Below are 18,263 nucleotides of genomic sequence, written 5' to 3'. Positions count from 1 at the left end.
TCAATACGTTCATTTACAAAAATTTTAAGTTGCTGTACTCTTCACATGATTAAACAGGACAATAATAAGTGCAAATTCAATAGAAAGCACTAAATTGAGCATAAAATAGGGGAAAATAAGGTAAAAAGCGCGAAATTCTACCGCACTCTACCCCCCTTAAAAGACACGAGTTACGACCCCGTAACTCAACTAACCTCGGGAAAAAGCTCGGGATATTTCTTTCTCATTTCGTCCTCCGCTTCCCAAGTGGCTTCCTCAGATTCTTGGTTAGACCACAACACTTTGACAATTTTCACATCTTTAGTACGCGTACTACGCACTTTGCTATCAAGGATTTTGACAGGTCTTTCCTCAAAGGTTAGACTTTGGTCTAATTCTATGGTCTCCGGTTGCAACACATGCGATTTATCCGGGATATATTTCCTTAACTGAGATATGTGGAACACATTATGCACTCTATGCAAGTCCATAGGCAAGGCTAGTCTATAGGCTACCTTTCCGATTCTTTCTAAGATCTCATATGGGCCTATATGTACTTAGGGCTTAACTTCCCTTTCTTTCCAAATCTCAAGGCACCTTTCATTGGTGACACTTTGAGCAACACTTTATCACCTATGTTGAACTCTTCATCCCTACGTTCAAGTCTGCATAACTCTTTTGGCGATCCTGCGTCGCTTGAATCTTTGATTGGATGGTTCGGATTTGGTTCATGGTGTCCTCTATCATTTGAGGTCCCAACAGTACGGTTTCACTAATATCGTTCCAGCAAAGTGGACTTCTACACTTTCGTTCATACAAAGCCTCAAATGGTGCCATTCCAATGCTAGCATGATAGCTATTGTTATATGAAAACTCAATCAGATCTAGGCTATCTTCCCAACTTCCTTGGAAATCAATGACGCATGCCCGAAGCATGTCTTCCAGGGTTTGGATAGTCCTTTCAGTTTGTCCATCCGTGGCTGGGTGGAAGGCTGTACTCATTTTCAATGTCGTACCAAAGCTCTTCTGCACACTTTTCCAGAAATTCGAAAGAAACCTTGAATCCCTATCTGATACGATATCCTTAGGAACTCCATGTAACCTCACAACATTCTTAATGTAGGCTTTAGCAAGTTGTTCCATTTTCCAGGTTTCCTTCATTGGTATAAACACTGATGACTTAGTCAACCTATCTACCACAACCCAAATTGTATCATTCCCAGTCTTTAACTTAGGTAAACAAGTGACGAAGTCCATAGAAATACAGTCCCATTTCCAGCTTGGAATCTCTAAAGGTTGGACCTTCCCTTGAGGTCTCCTATGCTCAATTTTAACCTTCTGACAGGTCAGACATCTAGCCACAAATTCAGCCACTTCGTTCTTCATCCTTGGCCACCAATAGACCTTTTTCAAGTCCTTATACAACTTGTCACCACCTGGGTGCACAGAATATGGTGTATTATGCCCTTCTTTCATCAATCTCTCTTTCAGTTCTCCACACTTTTGAGGCACGCACCACCTGCCTTTGTACCTCAAACTTCCATCATCATGGCACTACTACATTTTTGTTCAGATGCAACGGTTAAGAAAAGGCTAATGCGACGGGTTACCGAGAACCGTTGCAATAGAGTGGGCTAATGCGACAGTTTCTTGTATAACATTTCAGAAACCCGGACTAATGCAACGGTGCCTCTAAGCCGTTGCAACAGAGGGTCAAATGCGACGGCCCATTAGGCTAATGCAACGACATTCCAATTAATATTTCCCCGCCTTCTGTTACGTTATTCCCTCCCATTATTTTTCACAAATTTTCAAAACCAACCCACTTGAAATTTTCGGAAAAATAAATAAAAAACACACGCAAACACGTACTGCACGTCTGCACTTTCCTTTTCCAATTATTCTGGAGAGAGAAAATAGGTAGATCGAGTTTCTTACGGAGTTAGGGTTTCATCAAAACTTTGGCCAAGTTTAACGATTTGGTCTGCGATTCACAATTAGGCTCGAGCTTAATTCGAAATTCTTGCAACTGGTTGCGAAATTCTCTGCGAAATTCCCTCTCACGTCGCTGCTTGAAATAGTGTGTTCGTCGAGTTGGAGGGTTGAATTGGGGCTTTGCATTCGAACAAGTTAGGAGGAGAAATTCACGGTATGTAATCAACTCACTGTTCTGGTTTGTGTATTAAATTTTGGATAGTTTTGTGTTGGTTTGACATTTGTTCTGTTTTCCAGCATAATTACACGTTTTTTAAATTTATTCATAGTTGAGCAGTGTAAGATATTCTGTAAATTGTATATCTGATTTAGTTTTACTGAACTCTTCGTAAGATGAAATTTTGCTTTCGGCAAGTCAAATATAAAATTGCTCTCTGAGGTGTGACGTGAATCTAAAAAGTTCTTTGTATCAGCAATGAAATTTAAAATTGGATTATTCATGTCATAGGGAGTGAGATATCCAGATGAGTTGGATTAGAAAATAGACTTAGGGGTTTCCCACACAAAATGTTTAAGGCAAATGTAATATGAAAGATGTTAGAAGGGGTGCAACATGAACTTGGTATTATCAGAATGTTATATAATATACGAAGTATGAACTATGTTATGTGCTTTAGATGCAGAGAACAGATGCTTTAGATGCAGAAAGATTGCACAAATAATTTTTAAAATAGTGAAAGGGATAATATTCCAAGTCCAAACAGGATCTAAAGCAAATTTGGTGATGATATATATTGTAATCTAGTGTAATTTGCCATATCTTTGTTTCTGATTGATGTTTGCGACAATAGAATTAAGATAGCTACTTTTTTCCCCTTTCTTTTGGAAATGGATTAGAGGTATTTGTTGCTTTCGTATTTTTGTATTTTCTTGTCCCTTATTCTGATGAATTTAGACTTCGAAGAGGGGACTCCCTGATTGTACACACGTAGTGTCTTTGGAGGGTGGTAAACCGTAAACAACCATCATTTCTATGCAATTGAAATCAATTATGTTTTGCTGCATATTTATGTCTAGAAACTTCCTATTATTAGTTTCGTGATCAATTAATTCGGTTATAGATCCCTTTGACTCATCTTAGGACGCTGCTTATAAGAGAGCTGAATAATTAATCTAACACATAATAGACCTCATTGATCTGTTTCTTTGCTGCTCAAATAATAATATAAGTCGATCAATTTGCTCGTGTTCCTTGAAATTGACTTGTTAGAGTTAAGAGTTGTTACAATATAAGTTGTTATAATAATATAAGTTGTTATTTTCTACATTAAATATTTGATTTTTGTTTTGACTGGCCAAAAAATTTAGTTGAAGAGATAAAAATCTTAGAATATGTTGGGAAACGGGGAACACCTCTATTATTTTCTTTAACGTTAATGAAATAACATAGGTGTATTATATAGTTATACGAAGTTAGGTAGCTAATTTATCTCTATTCTTTCTATTTAATTGAATTTGATTGATGGTTACCATAATTCTTTTTCTTGTGCTTTTTATTAGAGTTAACACACTTAATTATTACCTGGCGGAAATGGATAATGGAACTAAGGAGTGGTGGATGTCTGCCAAATGGAGTGAAGAATATGAACGAGGAGTAAACGAATATATTAAAAGGGCATTTTCTACCAAGTCTGAAGGAAACCAAATTTGTTGTCCATGTGGTAGTTGTCATTATCGTTATTGGTGTCATGAAAAAGTTGTGAGAGATCACCTAATTTGGAATGGTTTTGTGCCAAGAGCGGACAAGTTGTCAGAATTAGGGATCCACTTTGACAGAGAAATACCTACTTTGGATGCTGATGAACTGTCGAACCAAGATGATTTGGATGATGATCTAGTAGGGTTGTTACATGATGCACGTGATGCTTTTAGAGAGGGGCCGAATGATGAGGCAAAAAAGTTTTTCCAGTTACTTGAAGGAGGTCAGGAGGAATTGTATCCCGGGTGCAAGATACATTCAAAACTTTCCTTTATGATCAGACTATTTATCATAAAAGTGTGATCATAAGTTGACCAATGGTGCGTATGCTGATATTGCAGACCTTGTAAGGGAGGCGTTTCCTGATGCAAAATTGCCCAAGTCTTTTAATGAAGCGAAGAGTGCTTTAAAGGTGTTGGGGTTGAATTATACTAAGATAGATGCATGCCCCAATGAGCATGTTGTACTGGGAAGAGCATGCAAATGCCACAAGTTGCCATGTTTGTGGTACGCCAAGATGGAAGTCGAATGATACAGAGAACGACACACCACTTGAAAATGGAAAAATCCATAGGATTCCCAAAAAGATCCTTAGGTACTTTCCAATAAAAAGAAGGTTGCAAAGGATATTTATGTGCCAAGAGACTGCAAGCTACATGACATGGCATACTAGTGGGCTAGAAAATGATCATCTTTTACAACATCCAGTAGACGGAAAAGCTTGGAAGGAGTTTGATTCATTGTATCCAAAGTTTGCCGAGGATCCGCGCAATGTCAGGTTGGGGCTAGCTACTGATGGATTTAGCCCATTCAATTCAATGAGTATTGCACATAGTACATGGCCAGTTATATTGATCAATTATAACTTGCCGCCATGGATGATTATGAAGCCAGAGTTTTTGATGTTAGCTTTACTTATCCCTGGCCCTTCTTCCCCCGGTAATGATATTGACATTTATTTGCAGCCACTAATAAAGGATCTAAAGGAATTGTGGGAGTTTGGGTTGGAAACTTACGATTCTTCAAGCAATCAAAGGTTTGACATGCGTGCAGCTTTGATGACTACCGTTAGTGATTTTCCAGCTTATGCAATGTTGTCCGGGTGGAGCACAAAAGGATATTTTGCATGCCCTGATTGTCAATATGACACTGATTCTGAGAGATTGCCTTTTAGCAAAAAGAATTGTTATAGGGCAACTCGTAGATTTCTTGATCCAGCTCACCCTTGGCGTTATGATAAGAGGAACTTTGACGGAGTGATTGAGGAAAGAAGTGAGCCTATTCCTTTGAAAGGAACCGATGTTGAGTATATGTTGCGTGATTTTCCAAATGAATTTGGAAAGAAGCAAAAGAAAACAAGGGGTGATGAGGATGATCCAATTCCTTGGAGAAAGATATCCATTCTTTTCCAGTTGCCATATTGGAAGCATTGTTCCAATCGCCATAATCTCGACGTAATGCATATTGAGAAAAATGTGTTTGATAATGTTCTTGGGACATTATTAGACATACCTGGGAAGACTAGAGATCATGAAAGTGCTCGTCGAGATTTGGTAAAAATGAAAATCATGCCGGAGCTTCAACCAAAGAAGGTAGATGGTAGCGAGGTATTCCCAAGATCTCGCTTCTGGATGTCATTGGAACAAAAACGCAAGTTCTGCCGAGTCATAAAAAATGCTAAGTTACCACAAGGCTATGATTCTAATATTTCTCGATGTGTGCAAGTCGAAGATCGGAAAATCACAGGCTACAAGAGCCATGATGCTCATTTTATGATGAATTACTTGCTCCCTATTGCTGTGAAAACAACATTACCCAAAGATGTTGCTACACCGTTGATAAGACTTTGTGGTTTCTTCAAAGGCATATGGAGTAAAACTATTGATCCTCAACATCTCGACCGATTCCATTCTGAGATAGTTGAAGCACTTTGCATGCTTGAGCGGATTTTTCCACCTGCCTTTTTTGACATAATGGTGCATTTACCTGTACATTTGGTGAAGCAAATTAAGTTGGGCGGACCTGTTAGTTCAAATTGTATGTATGGAATTGAGAGGTATCTTCATGAGTTAAAGTTGGATGTTCGAAACAAGGGTCGTCTAGAAGGATCAATGGCAGAAGGTTACCAAGCTAAAGAATGTATTGCTTTCATTGCTAGACATTTGAAACAATCAAACATATCCACACATGATGTCAACGAGTGCACTGCCTCACAATCATTTTTACCTAAGATAGGACGTCCTATCAAAGGAAAGGGAAGGACCTCAAAGAAAAAGCATTGTGGACACATGATTGATCGAATTACATGGGCACAAGCACATCGTTATGTCTTATTCAACTGCGATTGTGAGGACGTTGAGAGATACATAAAGTAAGATATTAAACCATAACACAATTTTTTCTTTCCTTATGTTTTACATATATATATTATCCAATTGTATATTATTTGAAATATGTTCTTTTTTTAATCACAGTGAACACAAGATGTGTGTAAGCAGTAAACAAAAGAGGAAATGGAATAGTGCACAAGACCATAACAAGGATTTTATCGATTGGTTTAGGGAAAAAGTTGAGTTGGAAGTTGAAGAAGGTCAAGAAATTATCTCGGACCATCTTTTATGGTTATCTAAAGGACCTTCTTATGTGGCCAAAAATCATACAGGTTACTCTGTTAATGGGTATAGATTCCATACAATGAAGCGTGATGCAAAGTGTGTAACTCAAAATAGTGGAGTCACTCTCACAGCAATAACACATAGCTCTGCGAGTTCCAAAGATCAAAATCCTGTAGTGGGAGACGTCAATTATTATGGTTCAATCCAAGACATTGTTGAGATATCCTATCATGGTCATTTTAGTGTTGTCTTATTTAAATGTGTGTGGTTTCACTCGGAAAAAGATGATGATGAGCTTATTATGGTTAATACGAATAAGAAAATTTCTGTGGGAGAGCCATTTATCTTAGCATCTCAAGCACATCAAGTATTTTTTGTAGGAAATTTAAATAAAGAGGGGTGGCAGTATGCTGTTCAAGTCCCTCCTAGAGAATTGTCTGACGGTATTAAAATTACTTTTTTTTTCATCATATTTTAACTTATTTTTATTTTTTAATTCCTTTCATATATCGTTTTGACCTATATGTACATGCCTTTTCTTTTTAACATTCTTTTTATGGTTTTTCAAATTTGCAGATGAAAGCCAATAAGGCCAACTTTCCTAGTCCACACCATCAGGTTAGAGTTCCATAATATGAAAGAATGCGGATGGAGAATTTGAAAATGAATGTAGACAGAATGACTGCTAAAGGTGCCGGGTTCTTAGCTAAGAAAATACTACAAGAAAAACTTCATGGTTCGGGTTTTCCTAATGGAAGTGGCAATGACCTGGTGGAAGAATCAGATGATGAGTCAACATCTGAGTACGATGGAGGCTGTAATGAGGATGAAACTACTTGCAACATGGAAATTGAAAATTTCACCCGTCATAAAAAAAGGTAAGAAATTGGAACTACTCTTATTTTGCTGAATTTTTAGCTGCTGTCTATGCTGCTGACTGCTGTCTCCATATGCTGTTTTCTTCTGGATACTTGAAACTAGACATAACTTCAAATCAGATTATCTGTTATACCTTTAAATGCATTTATCAAGGCTTTGTTTGAATAACTATTTCTCGTTGTACACGAATCCTTGAGTCTGCCTTGCATTTGAACTGTCACTATAATGATAGGCATCGTAGGCATATTATAGCAAGGAGTCTGGGATGGTCAACGCCCTGCAGACCCTAGACTGTCATTGCTGCTTATTTAAATTTAGCAGTAATACTATAATAGTGAGACTGTGATTTGAAGTCAACTAAGTGAATGATCAGATTTTGTTTGTTTATTGATGAGAACTGATTAATCTGTTCTCCTGTAAGTTGCTATGCTTCTGCTGTCTATCATTTGTGCCATTGATTTGTTCATGTTCTCTTAGAATTTAATGGCAGTTTTATATGTCTTCTTGCTTGAGTTATAAGGAATTAGATATATAAATGCAGAAATTTGCATGTCCAGAACAATGCTTATTAAATCTGTTTAGCTTATAATAATATTGCAGAAACCTTGATCCTGTTGATAAGAATCTTCAAACATGATCCTCATCTTTTCAGCTTGAGGACTTGCTACCTCTTGAGCCAATGTCCAATCATAAAATCTCCTGCTTTCATCATCACTCAAAACATTCTAGATTTCTCTAAGTCTCATGAACTTCTCTGATGCTGTTTTAAGTGGGAGTGAAGTTGTATCTGGGTGGTATTCTTTTGATAATCTTCTATAAGCTGCTTTTATCTCTTCTAGATCAGCATCTGGTAGTATCCCTAAGAACCTGATTAATTCATACTCAATTACCATAAACATAAACATAAACATGACATATAATTAATTAATACAAGACTAATTAAGCTGTTTTAAAACCAAACAAATATTGAATCATTTGATTATCAAGTTTGTACTACTACTACTACATTGATTGGAATATATGCAAAACTCCAACTTTTTTTGATTTGGATGGATCAGCATTCAACAGAAACAGACATCAATTATCAGCATCAAGAATCTAATTTAACATAAGTCGCTAAGATTCTAAGTCAGCTTTTTTTGGTCACATTCAACAACTGGCTAATTTCACTGACTCATAATTTGCTAAAAATGATTTCTTAACTGTTTGAAAATATTGGTAAAAATCACAGATTCACACTAACCTGTTGAGGTCACTTTTAGGTGGTTGATCAGGGGTTTCTGCCTTGAGTATTGTGGTGGTTATACATTTATTTGTAATTTAACATGATCTGAACTTATATTTTTTAGTCTGTTATACTGTTACTTTCAGTTGCCAGACTTGTCATCCAGTAATATAAGACGTGGAATACACAGTGTCCCAATCTGCAAGTTAACTTATATTTACTTATTTTGAGTTTATATGCTTTTATTTATTCAAATGCTAACATTTTCTGGGGTTATTATTCAAAAACATTGCTTGTTGGATGGATTGCTGCTTTTCTGTTTGCTATGCACTTGCTAAGTTGCTAGGATGTAATGTAAAATAGAACTGGCCCTTACCTCAAGGATGATAGTTTATTATGATTCATTTTTTTAAATAGCTTAGATGTGCTTGTACTTTTCTGGAAGTGTTCGCTTATTTCTGGAGTGCTATTTTCGTTATTGCTGTTTATATGGGATTAACTAAATCAACTAACATTTAGGAAGTTCTTATTGATTTATGATTCATGTCAAATTTCATCTGGAAAGCAACTCTATATGTGTTATATGAGCTTCTTTATGTAGCATTTGCAATTGGCACATAGGCAGTCATAATTGTGGTAGATAGTGTTTCTTGGCAGGCTCTTTGATTTGATTGAGATGTGTTTCTTTTTTTTTTTCTTCTTTTTCTTTCTTTAATCTCATGTGCATGGGGAGATTGAGTTCAATGGGGGATCTTCTATGTTCTTGCTCTATGGAGTTTCTGGGTAGAAGAAAGATTAGGTGGGACTTGGTTTTTAGAGCCATTACACAAGGGTGTTTCGGTTTTGGTCATTTATAAGATCAAACATATAGCCTTAATCCCATATGTAAGGTACTAAGGTATTTTTACATGACAAAGATATCATCTCATTATCCCTTGAGGTCATTGAAGGGAAATTAGCTTTGGCAATCCTCACAAAGAACACAGAGCAGAGAAATGGGTGGGAACACTCTAGCAAGGTGCCATGCCCATGAAATTCATCTTAGAGGTCTTTTATCTCCTTGGGTACTTGTTAGGTATTTTGACTATTTCATTGCTTATATTTTCCTGCAGAGAATTCACAATTCAAATAAAGTTAGATAGATGTATTAAACTTGACATGGATGCTGACTGTTGTATACCTGATCTTTATATTACAGGTTTTGGCTCAGTCCCCGACTATGGGTGATTTTGTGAAAAATAATAATCCCAAACAGAAGCATTATCAGGTTAAGCAAGGTCGTGAAAATAACTCAACTAGCTCTGTTCAGAAGGTTCAAGAACAATGTAGTCAGAAGAAGAAACAACCTTTCCAAAATCCAAGCTCTGAGAAAGAGCAAGAGCAACATGATGTTGTTAAGAAAAGGAAGCAAAAACAGAAGTCATATTGTTCTCCAGGTTCCATGACAAGGTATCTTGATTTTCGAAAAAAGCAATTAGAAAATAATGAAATGGTTACAACCGGTAATCCAATTCTGAATACTGAAACATCACCAATCCGAGATGATAATAATGATGATGTACAACTGAATAATAATGATGCTGGATATGACCTTGGATTTGAATTAGAAGTGGAGACAATAGCTGAAAACGAAAAGGAAGGTATGAGTTATCATTTACATTTGTGAAGTCAGTTATAATTTATGAGTCAATTAGTAAATCTGTAACTTAGTAGCATACTGAATATATATTTTAATTAATATTTGAACTGAAACAGCTCCTAAGAAGAAGCATCGAGGGCCAACAAAGCTTACACAAGTTCATGCGCGTACAAGAGAAGAACGCCAATATATTATTCTGAACTTGTTTGGCCAACCAGTAGGACCTACAAAGGAAATTGTTGAAGAGTTTAAGTTCTTCCTCGGAACTTTGGGGAAGGATTCTGAGCTTGCGCCACTTAATTATGTCAATTTTCGAGATCTGCCCACACATGACAAAATCTGGGATTATGTTTTGGTATGTTGTAATATTGTTGTTTTGCACAAGTTTGGTAGTGATATTCGTAGATTTTTCTTGAAATATTATGACCTTCGTATACTATTAATGGTCACTTTAATGATTGGTATAGGAAAAATATATAGTTCCTGAAGCCGGAAGAAAATATGCAATGGAGGCTGTCAATACAAGTTGGCGTAGTTATAAATGCAGATTTAAGAAGAATCATTTCTATGCATATGCCACTGATGAGTTAAGATGGGAGAATAAACCAGACACTATTTCAGTACCTCGGTTTCAAGACCTCTTGAATTACTGGAAATGTGAAAAAGTTGAGGTATTTAATGAAATTTCCTTATATGTTCATGTAATAATGGGTCTTAGTAGTTGTAACTTATTGTTTTTATCTCATAGGAAGAAAGTAAGACCAACAGAGAAAATCGTTTGTTGTTAAATGATATGCACACGATGGGCCGTAAGGGGTTTGCAATTTTACGTCATGAATTGGTAACAACTTATTCTCATTTCTAGTAAGTTTCTTATATTTTGGTGCTGCGTGTTAGAGGTTACTTATATATGTTATTGTGCTTTTTAATAGCAAGAGCAGGATCTGAATAAGCAAGAACCTTCTCAAGCAAAGGTCTACAAAGAATCAAGGAAAAGAGTTCTAGGGAGAACATACCTTACCAACCCTGAGAAAATCGAAGAGAATATTGTAAGTTAACAAGTTGCAGTTTAACATATTTGCATAGTTTTGATAATATAGTAAGCAAATGACTTAAAGTTAAATAAATAGGCAAAAATAGATGCTTTAGAGTCCACCCAAGACGGAGAAGAAGGGAGCAACTCCAAAGACCTTATCTCTGAAGTGATACAAGGTCCCAAAATTAAAGCAAAAGCAAAAGCCGCGTACCACTTTACGGAAAAGGTGTGACAAAGAGTGACTTGAAGAAAAAGGAAAAAAAATCAGGATTCTTGATTCCGGAAGAGTTCTTGCAGAGTATGAAAACAGAGTTGGTGCAGCAACTTGCACCCCACGTTGTGTCTATGATTGTATCTCAACTTCAAGAAAATAATCCCGAGATAAATATAGTTATTCCTGATTTTGTGACTCCATCGACTCCAAAGGATGCTGCCAGTGCGCCGCGTGTCAGTGAGCAAAATGGGCAGTCTGGTGGGACAAGTAGGACAATTAACCAGGTAAAATATTTGTTTTGGCACTATATTATGTTGCATTGCCTCATTATTTAGCACTTCTTGATTTAGAAGAGAAATTACAGACTGTATATAGTAGTGTTTACTATGAGATGTATTGCATGCCGTAGTATCAATTTAGGAGATGGAGACATTGTGTGTTGGTAGATTCTTTTTCCTAGGGAGTGGCAACATAGGGTATTCAGCATGTCATTGAATTATAATATTGGAGAGACCTTCAGAAGTTTGTATCGGTGGTGATTGTGTTTGCCTTTTTCAGCATGGCGAGGAGAGCTTTTAGGTCAATTTGGTAGAATGTGGGGTTAGTTGGTGAAGAAACAGTAGGTAAATACGACTTGCACACAAGTAGATTTGGTGAATGATGGAACTTGTTTCAACTGATGGTACAATGCACACAGATAGTATTAGTTTTCTATCGGCTAAACTATGTTGGAACTTGTTTCAACTGATGTCCAAACAGGAATGAGGACGGAAGTCAAATATTCTTGCTCAAAACATTCTTGATCAGGTAAGACTAGGGATTTTCCATCTAGTGAAACATGGTTGTCAAAAGAAATGAGACGCTGGGATCTATATAGTTGATTGAGCTCCTTTCCTTGCATATTAGAGAAATAGTTCAACCTTAAACACAATAACTGCAGTGAATATTAGGAACACTTACAACTGTACTATATGTAAACATTGTTTAGCTGTGATTTAAATTTTCATGGTACTTGGAACTAGATTTAGAGAATATGCATCAACCCTCCCCCCAAAAAGATCTCAGGGGTTAATTAACTGGGTTTTTCAGCAAAGAATCTTCAGTGAAGAATAGTGCCCCCTAATCCCATATGAAACAAACCAAAGTCCCTAAACAGTGAAGAATAATCATCACATCAACCAGTAGTTTTATTTATGATCTTCCAAAAGCGTATTGGGTCACTGGACTCACTACTCTTTCCTAATTATCCTTACATTATGCTCTGTACACATTGAAGACCACACATGCAGATGAAATGGGGTTTGTGCTTAATTTATAACGGTTTTACTGGATTATCAATCAAAGGAGTTCCTAGTTCCTACTGTTCAAACATGTGTCTAATTTACAGTCAATTGCAGACGAGGGAAAGGGCAAGCAAACTTCTTTCAGCATTCAACTGTTCTATTACTGAAAACAAAAAACACAGATTTACACAAAATGACAGTAGTGCTTACAGGGCTTAGGTCTGCAAACAATCAGATCAAGAAAAAATTAAGTTCAATGACCACATATTTTGGCTTTTCGGCTAAGATTAGTCTAATAGTCTGTATTTCTCATATCCTTTTCATATCCTGCGAATAATATGCTCTATATGACTCTTATTCTGGCCTCCCTCTTTTGAAATACAATTATGGTAGTTTTTTTTGTTTATGCAATTTTACTTTTTGGACTTCAGATATATCATGTGCTTAATTTAACCATACTGTTACAGAACCAACGCAATCAATGATCTCAAACTAAGAGGTTGACAAATTCATTCCAATTCTTGTATCCACATGATTGTAGTATTCAATCTGAACACTTTGGACATAAGTGTTTTGGACTGCATTTTGTAAGGCTTGAAGTTTTGTTTATCAGAAGTCAAACATTCTTGCTCTGTTTTCTGCTTTGCTTTCTTTGCTTTCTGTTTGTTTTGGTTGTTAACAGGAAAAAGATTTATTTGCTTTCTGTCAGCTTAACCCTTATTATACAATCTTGCTCCATTTTTTGAGAATTATTAATTATTCACCATCTTTAATCTTCTAATTGCCCCACATTCAACACTTTTTGGATTTAAACTTGTACTATCTTTAATTTGTGCCCATTCGTGATTTAAACTTGCAGGAGCATGGTGAGCTAAATGGAGAAGAAATGTAGATCTAACAATGAGACGGTCGAGGATATTGTTTGTTTTAGGTCATTTTGGGGTTTCTAGTAACGTTGAATTTGTTTATATGGATTTTAATTTAATGTAATTTTGTCATTAAAAACACTAAATTAATTAATTAGTGGACAATGTAATGCATGTGTCCTATATAGGCACTAATATATATTGTAATGTTACTCTTTAAGTGAATGAAAATCTTTTGTTATTGGCCTCCATTCTCAAATTATTATTATTATTATTATTATTATTATTATTATTATTATTATTATTATTATTATTATTATTATTATTATTATTATTATTATTATTATTATTATTATTATTATTATTATTACCGTTTCATTAGGGAAGAGGCGTTGCATTATTTGATTAAGCCATTATAGGTACCCGTCGCATTAGCTAAATTTACCCGTTGCATTAGCTAAATTAACCGTCGCATTAGCTAAATTAACCGTCGCATTAGCTAAATAACTAATGCGACACCCAACCTGAGACCCGTCGCATTAGATGGAAATCTAATACAACGGTATCAATTTACCGTCGCATTAGGTAACTGAACGTTGCATTAGACCTAATGCAACGCCGCCGGATGCAAGGGTCATTTGGCGTCGCATTAGGTCTAATGCAACGGGTTTTCATGCCTACTGCAACGATTTCAGGCGTTGCATCTGACTAGAAATGTAGTAGTGTGGATTCGGAATTCTAACTCTTTCCCTTGCGAAATCTTTTCCTTGATTCTCTCTAACTTCACATCACCAACTTGATTCTCCCTAATCTCATCAAATATTGACGGCTGGATGGTTAAGGCATTCATCATTCCCTCAAGGCTTTCACCACTCACTATTTCAAGGTTCAAACGCTGCATGTCCTTACACAGCTTGTTAGCAACTACTAACGCATTAACACTATGACTTGATTTCCTACTCAAGGCATCCGCAACTACATTGGCTTTTCCTTCATGGTAATGGATATCAAATCATAGTCCTTAATCAGCTCCAACCACCTTCGTTGGCGCATATTCAAATCCTTCTGTGTGAAGATGTATTTTAAACTTTTGTGATCCGTAAATATTCTACACTTCACACCATACAGATAATGTCTCCATATTTTCAATGCAAATACTACAGTCGCTAGCTCTAAATCATGGGTAGGGTAATTGGATTCATATGGCTTCAATTGCCTTGACGCATACGCAATAACCTTCCCGTTCTGCATCAATACACACCCTAAACCATTCTTAGAGGCATCACTATACACATCGTATGCACCACTCTCATCTGGTAAGGTTAATACTGGCGCGGTTATCAATCGCGTCTTTAAGGCTTGGAATGCTTCCTCACACTGGTCACTCCATTCAAACTTGGCTTCCTTCTTCATCAAGGTAGTCATGGGCTTGGCTATCCTAGAGAAGTCTTGCACAAAGCGTCTATAGTAGCCAGCTAATCCCAGAAAACTACGAATGTCAGTCACACTCTTAGGTGTAGGCCATTCACTAACAGCTTTGATCTTAGCAGGGTCAACTGCCACTCCTTCCTTTGACACAAAATGTCCCAAAAATGCAACTCTTTCCAACCAAAACTCACACTTTGAGAACTTGGCATACAACTGGTTATCTCTCAAGGTACTCAACACCGATCTCAAGTGTTCCGCGTGATCTTCTTCACTCTTTGAATACACTAGGATGTCATCTATAAAAACCACTACAAACTTGTCCAAATAGGCATGGAATACACGGTTCATTAAGTCCATAAATATTGCAGGGGCATTGGTTAACCCAAAAGGAATAACAGTGAACTCATAATGTCCGTATCTAGTCCTGAAGGCGGTCTTTGGTATGTCATGGTCAGCGATTCTCAATTGATGATAACCCGAACGCAAATCGATCTTTGAAAATATTCCTGCTCCTTTTAGTTGGTCAAATAGGTCTCCTATCCTAGGTAATGGATATTTGTTCTTTATTGTGACCTTATTGAGCTCCATGTAGTCTATACAGAGCCTCATACTTCCATCATTTTTCTTTACAAACAACACTGGTGCTCCCCAAGGCGACGCACTTGGCCTAATATAACCTTTCTCCAATAGATCCTCTAGTTGGCCTTTTAACTCATTCATTTCTTCTGGAGCCATTCGATAAGGTGCTTTTGAAATAGGGGCGGTTCCAGGCACTAAATCTATGGTAAAGTCAATAGGTCGATTGGGAGGCATCCCCGGGATCTCTTCTGGAAATACATCAAGGAATTCATTAACTACTGCAATATCCTCAGGCTGATCCTTGATCACATGCTCTAAGTTCCTCACATTACATAAGAAGGCTGGGTTCTCTTTATTGACTAGCTTCACGAGATCCATTGCCGTGATGATTCCTATGTTCTTAGGCTTACCAAAACGACGATATGACACTACTTTGCCTAGGCTAGACCTCAAGTGAACCTTCTGCTTCTCACAATCTATTTTGGCTTTGAACTTGGCCAACCAATCCATCCCTAGAATTACATCTAGCTCTCCTAACTCAAATTCGATTAGGTTAGATAAGAATACGGTCTTGGCTATGATCAAAGGCACATCTCTATGGATTTTAGTACACTTCACTATACTACCAGTAGGTATGACTATAGGCACTTCAATTGATTCAGGCTCTTTCAACCCTAGTTTCCCCAAAGTATCTACTGATATAAAAGAATAAGTCGCACCAGAATCAAATAGAACTTTAACTAAAACGGAATTAATAGAAAAAGTACCCGCTATGACGTCAGAGGAAGTTTCCGCTTCTTGCCTAGATATCACATTCAACTTTCCTTGGGCAACTCCTTTGTTATAGCTACCTCCATTGGTGTTCCCATTGTTGTTTCGGTTCCCATTCTGCTGTTGGTTCCCTCCAGGCTTTCCATGGTTCTGGTGATTGCCATTGCTATTGCCATTGTTACCACCTTGGTAGTTCCTTTGGTTTCCACCTCCATTTCCCCCATTCCGGTTCTGATTATTCCGGTTATTGCCTTGGTGATTACCTTGGTTAGGCTTTCCATTCTTAGAATATCATTCATACTCCCTATGGCCTAACTTCTGACAGAACCTACAAGTCACCAAGTTTCCATCACAATCCTTTCCAGGGTGATTCATGTTACAGCGCCTACATTCGTAGGTCCGTACTCCATTCCTTCCAGACTGACTTCCACCACCTTGGTTGTTGAGATTACCCCCATTGTTAGCCCTAAACTGGAAATTCCCATTTCCTTTGTGCTTCTTAAAATTCCCCTGATTTTGATGGTTATTCCCTTGATTCGAGCTTCCACCATCCTTTCTCTTTTCAGCACTACCATTCTTCCTTTGCTGTAACCCATACAGGTGAGCAGCTTTTCCGTACAGGGTGTCTAACGAGGTAAAGGTCTCTCCAGACAAAAACAGCTGTAAATCCATGGTTAAACCATTCTCAAATCTTTGAGCCCTGAGCTCTTCCGTTGCCACCACTTCAGGTGCAAACCTAGACAGCTCTATAAACTTAGAATAGTATTCCGTCACTGACAGACCTCCCATTTTGAGTTCAATGAACTCTTGCGCCTTTTGCTTTTTCAGATAAGGTGGGTAAAACTTGTTCCTTAGTGCAGTTTTGAATGCTTCCCATCCAAAGTTAGGTGTGGCTCTAGGGGTATTTTCACATCGTTGCCACCATAAATCAGCTTCACCTCTCAGGTAGTACACAACACTATTCACCCTAAGGTTTTCGGGGCAATTCACAGCTACAATGAGTTTATCAAACTCTCTCAACCAGTTCTCAAGCACACTGGGTTCAATCTCTCCGCTATAGAGTGGAGGCTTGCTTTGAGCTATTTTCTTAAACATTTCCCCAGCCGGATCATGCATTGGGTTGGCCCTGGTTTGAGCTAGGTCATGAACTACCTCAGCTAGTTGTCTAACCACTTCAGAAATCTCTTGGCTAGCCATATCCCTTCTCCTGAATAAATAAAAAGGCTAACTTTAATATTGGTTGGACATGACATCACTAAGGAACTAGTTCGACAACGAACCTACTCACAACAAGAACACATTTACGCGCAACCTAGGGGAAGAGTTGGCGCCATTCTTGGGCCTTCTCACCCCACTATTCGATGCAAGTAAATTTAGATGGTTGCTACTAAACCACCTTGCACATAAAATTTCATTGAAGAAATTACAAATAATCCCTTTGCGATACCCACAAGACTTAGAATTGAGAATTAAACTTAAAGGATAACGAAAAGGAAGTTCTATTCTTTTATTAAAACTCCAATGAATAAGTCTTACATCCACTAATGCCATAGCATTTATTCTCCAACTATATAAAAAAAAAACTGAAACCATAGCCTCATCATTAGGATCATCCAAATCTTCTTCCGGATCTGAGTCTTCATCCATAGCCTCATCATTTTGCTGTGGCTCACTATCAACCACATTATTCTCTTTAAACTCATCTTCAGATCCACTGGATATCTCAATGGTTGGTTCAGGCACTATAGGGTTAGGATTTTCAATCTCTACCACATCATCATCACTATCCTCCTCAACCTCACTAGTTGGCTTATCATGGATCATGCCATCCTCACCATCACTTTCTACTCCTCCATAGCCCATACCAAAACCCGCAGAGTATTTCCCATCCTCATAGCTATTTTCTGCAACCTCTAATATAGTGGCAAGAACCTCAGAGTCATACTTCCACCTACCATCACTAGTCCCATATTTGTACCAATTAAGGGTACCATCACCAAAATGCATGTCACTGAACTTATTCTTGAGGTCTATGTAAGGGATCTTATGGGGTAA

The 18,263-nt window shown here is 37.4% G+C and overlaps 2 protein-coding genes and 1 pseudogene across 2 annotated transcripts; 2 read left to right on the top strand and 1 right to left on the bottom strand.

Annotated features, from left to right (window-relative positions):
• Positions 1–18,263, bottom strand: part of LOC130464229 (sucrose synthase 4-like) — a 79,397-nt pseudogene that overhangs the window by 3,711 nt on the left and 57,423 nt on the right.
• Positions 1,881–13,671, top strand: LOC130464228 (uncharacterized). Its single transcript, XM_056833697.1, has 9 exons — positions 1,881–2,128; positions 6,865–7,166; positions 9,591–10,032; positions 10,148–10,386; positions 10,499–10,702; positions 10,780–10,872; positions 10,964–11,080; positions 11,162–11,565; positions 13,424–13,671. The coding sequence occupies exons 3-8, from the start codon at positions 9,612–9,614 to the stop codon at positions 11,297–11,299; spliced, it is 1,212 nt and encodes a 403-aa protein (XP_056689675.1). The 5' UTR covers positions 1,881–2,128; positions 6,865–7,166; positions 9,591–9,611; the 3' UTR covers positions 11,300–11,565; positions 13,424–13,671.
• LOC110793135 (uncharacterized) lies at positions 4,078–6,848 on the top strand. Its single transcript, XM_021997976.2, has 2 exons — positions 4,078–6,044; positions 6,148–6,848. Exons 1-2 carry the CDS (start codon positions 4,114–4,116, stop codon positions 6,764–6,766), a joined length of 2,550 nt encoding a protein of 849 aa, XP_021853668.2. The 5' UTR covers positions 4,078–4,113; the 3' UTR covers positions 6,767–6,848.

The sequence above is a fragment of the Spinacia oleracea genome, chromosome 6 (assembly GCF_020520425.1).
Source record: "Spinacia oleracea cultivar Varoflay chromosome 6, BTI_SOV_V1, whole genome shotgun sequence".
Classification (NCBI taxonomy): Eukaryota; Viridiplantae; Streptophyta; class Magnoliopsida; order Caryophyllales; family Amaranthaceae; genus Spinacia; species Spinacia oleracea.
The sequence above is the reverse complement of the archived record's forward strand: the minus strand, read 5'-3'. Positions and strand labels throughout refer to the sequence as shown.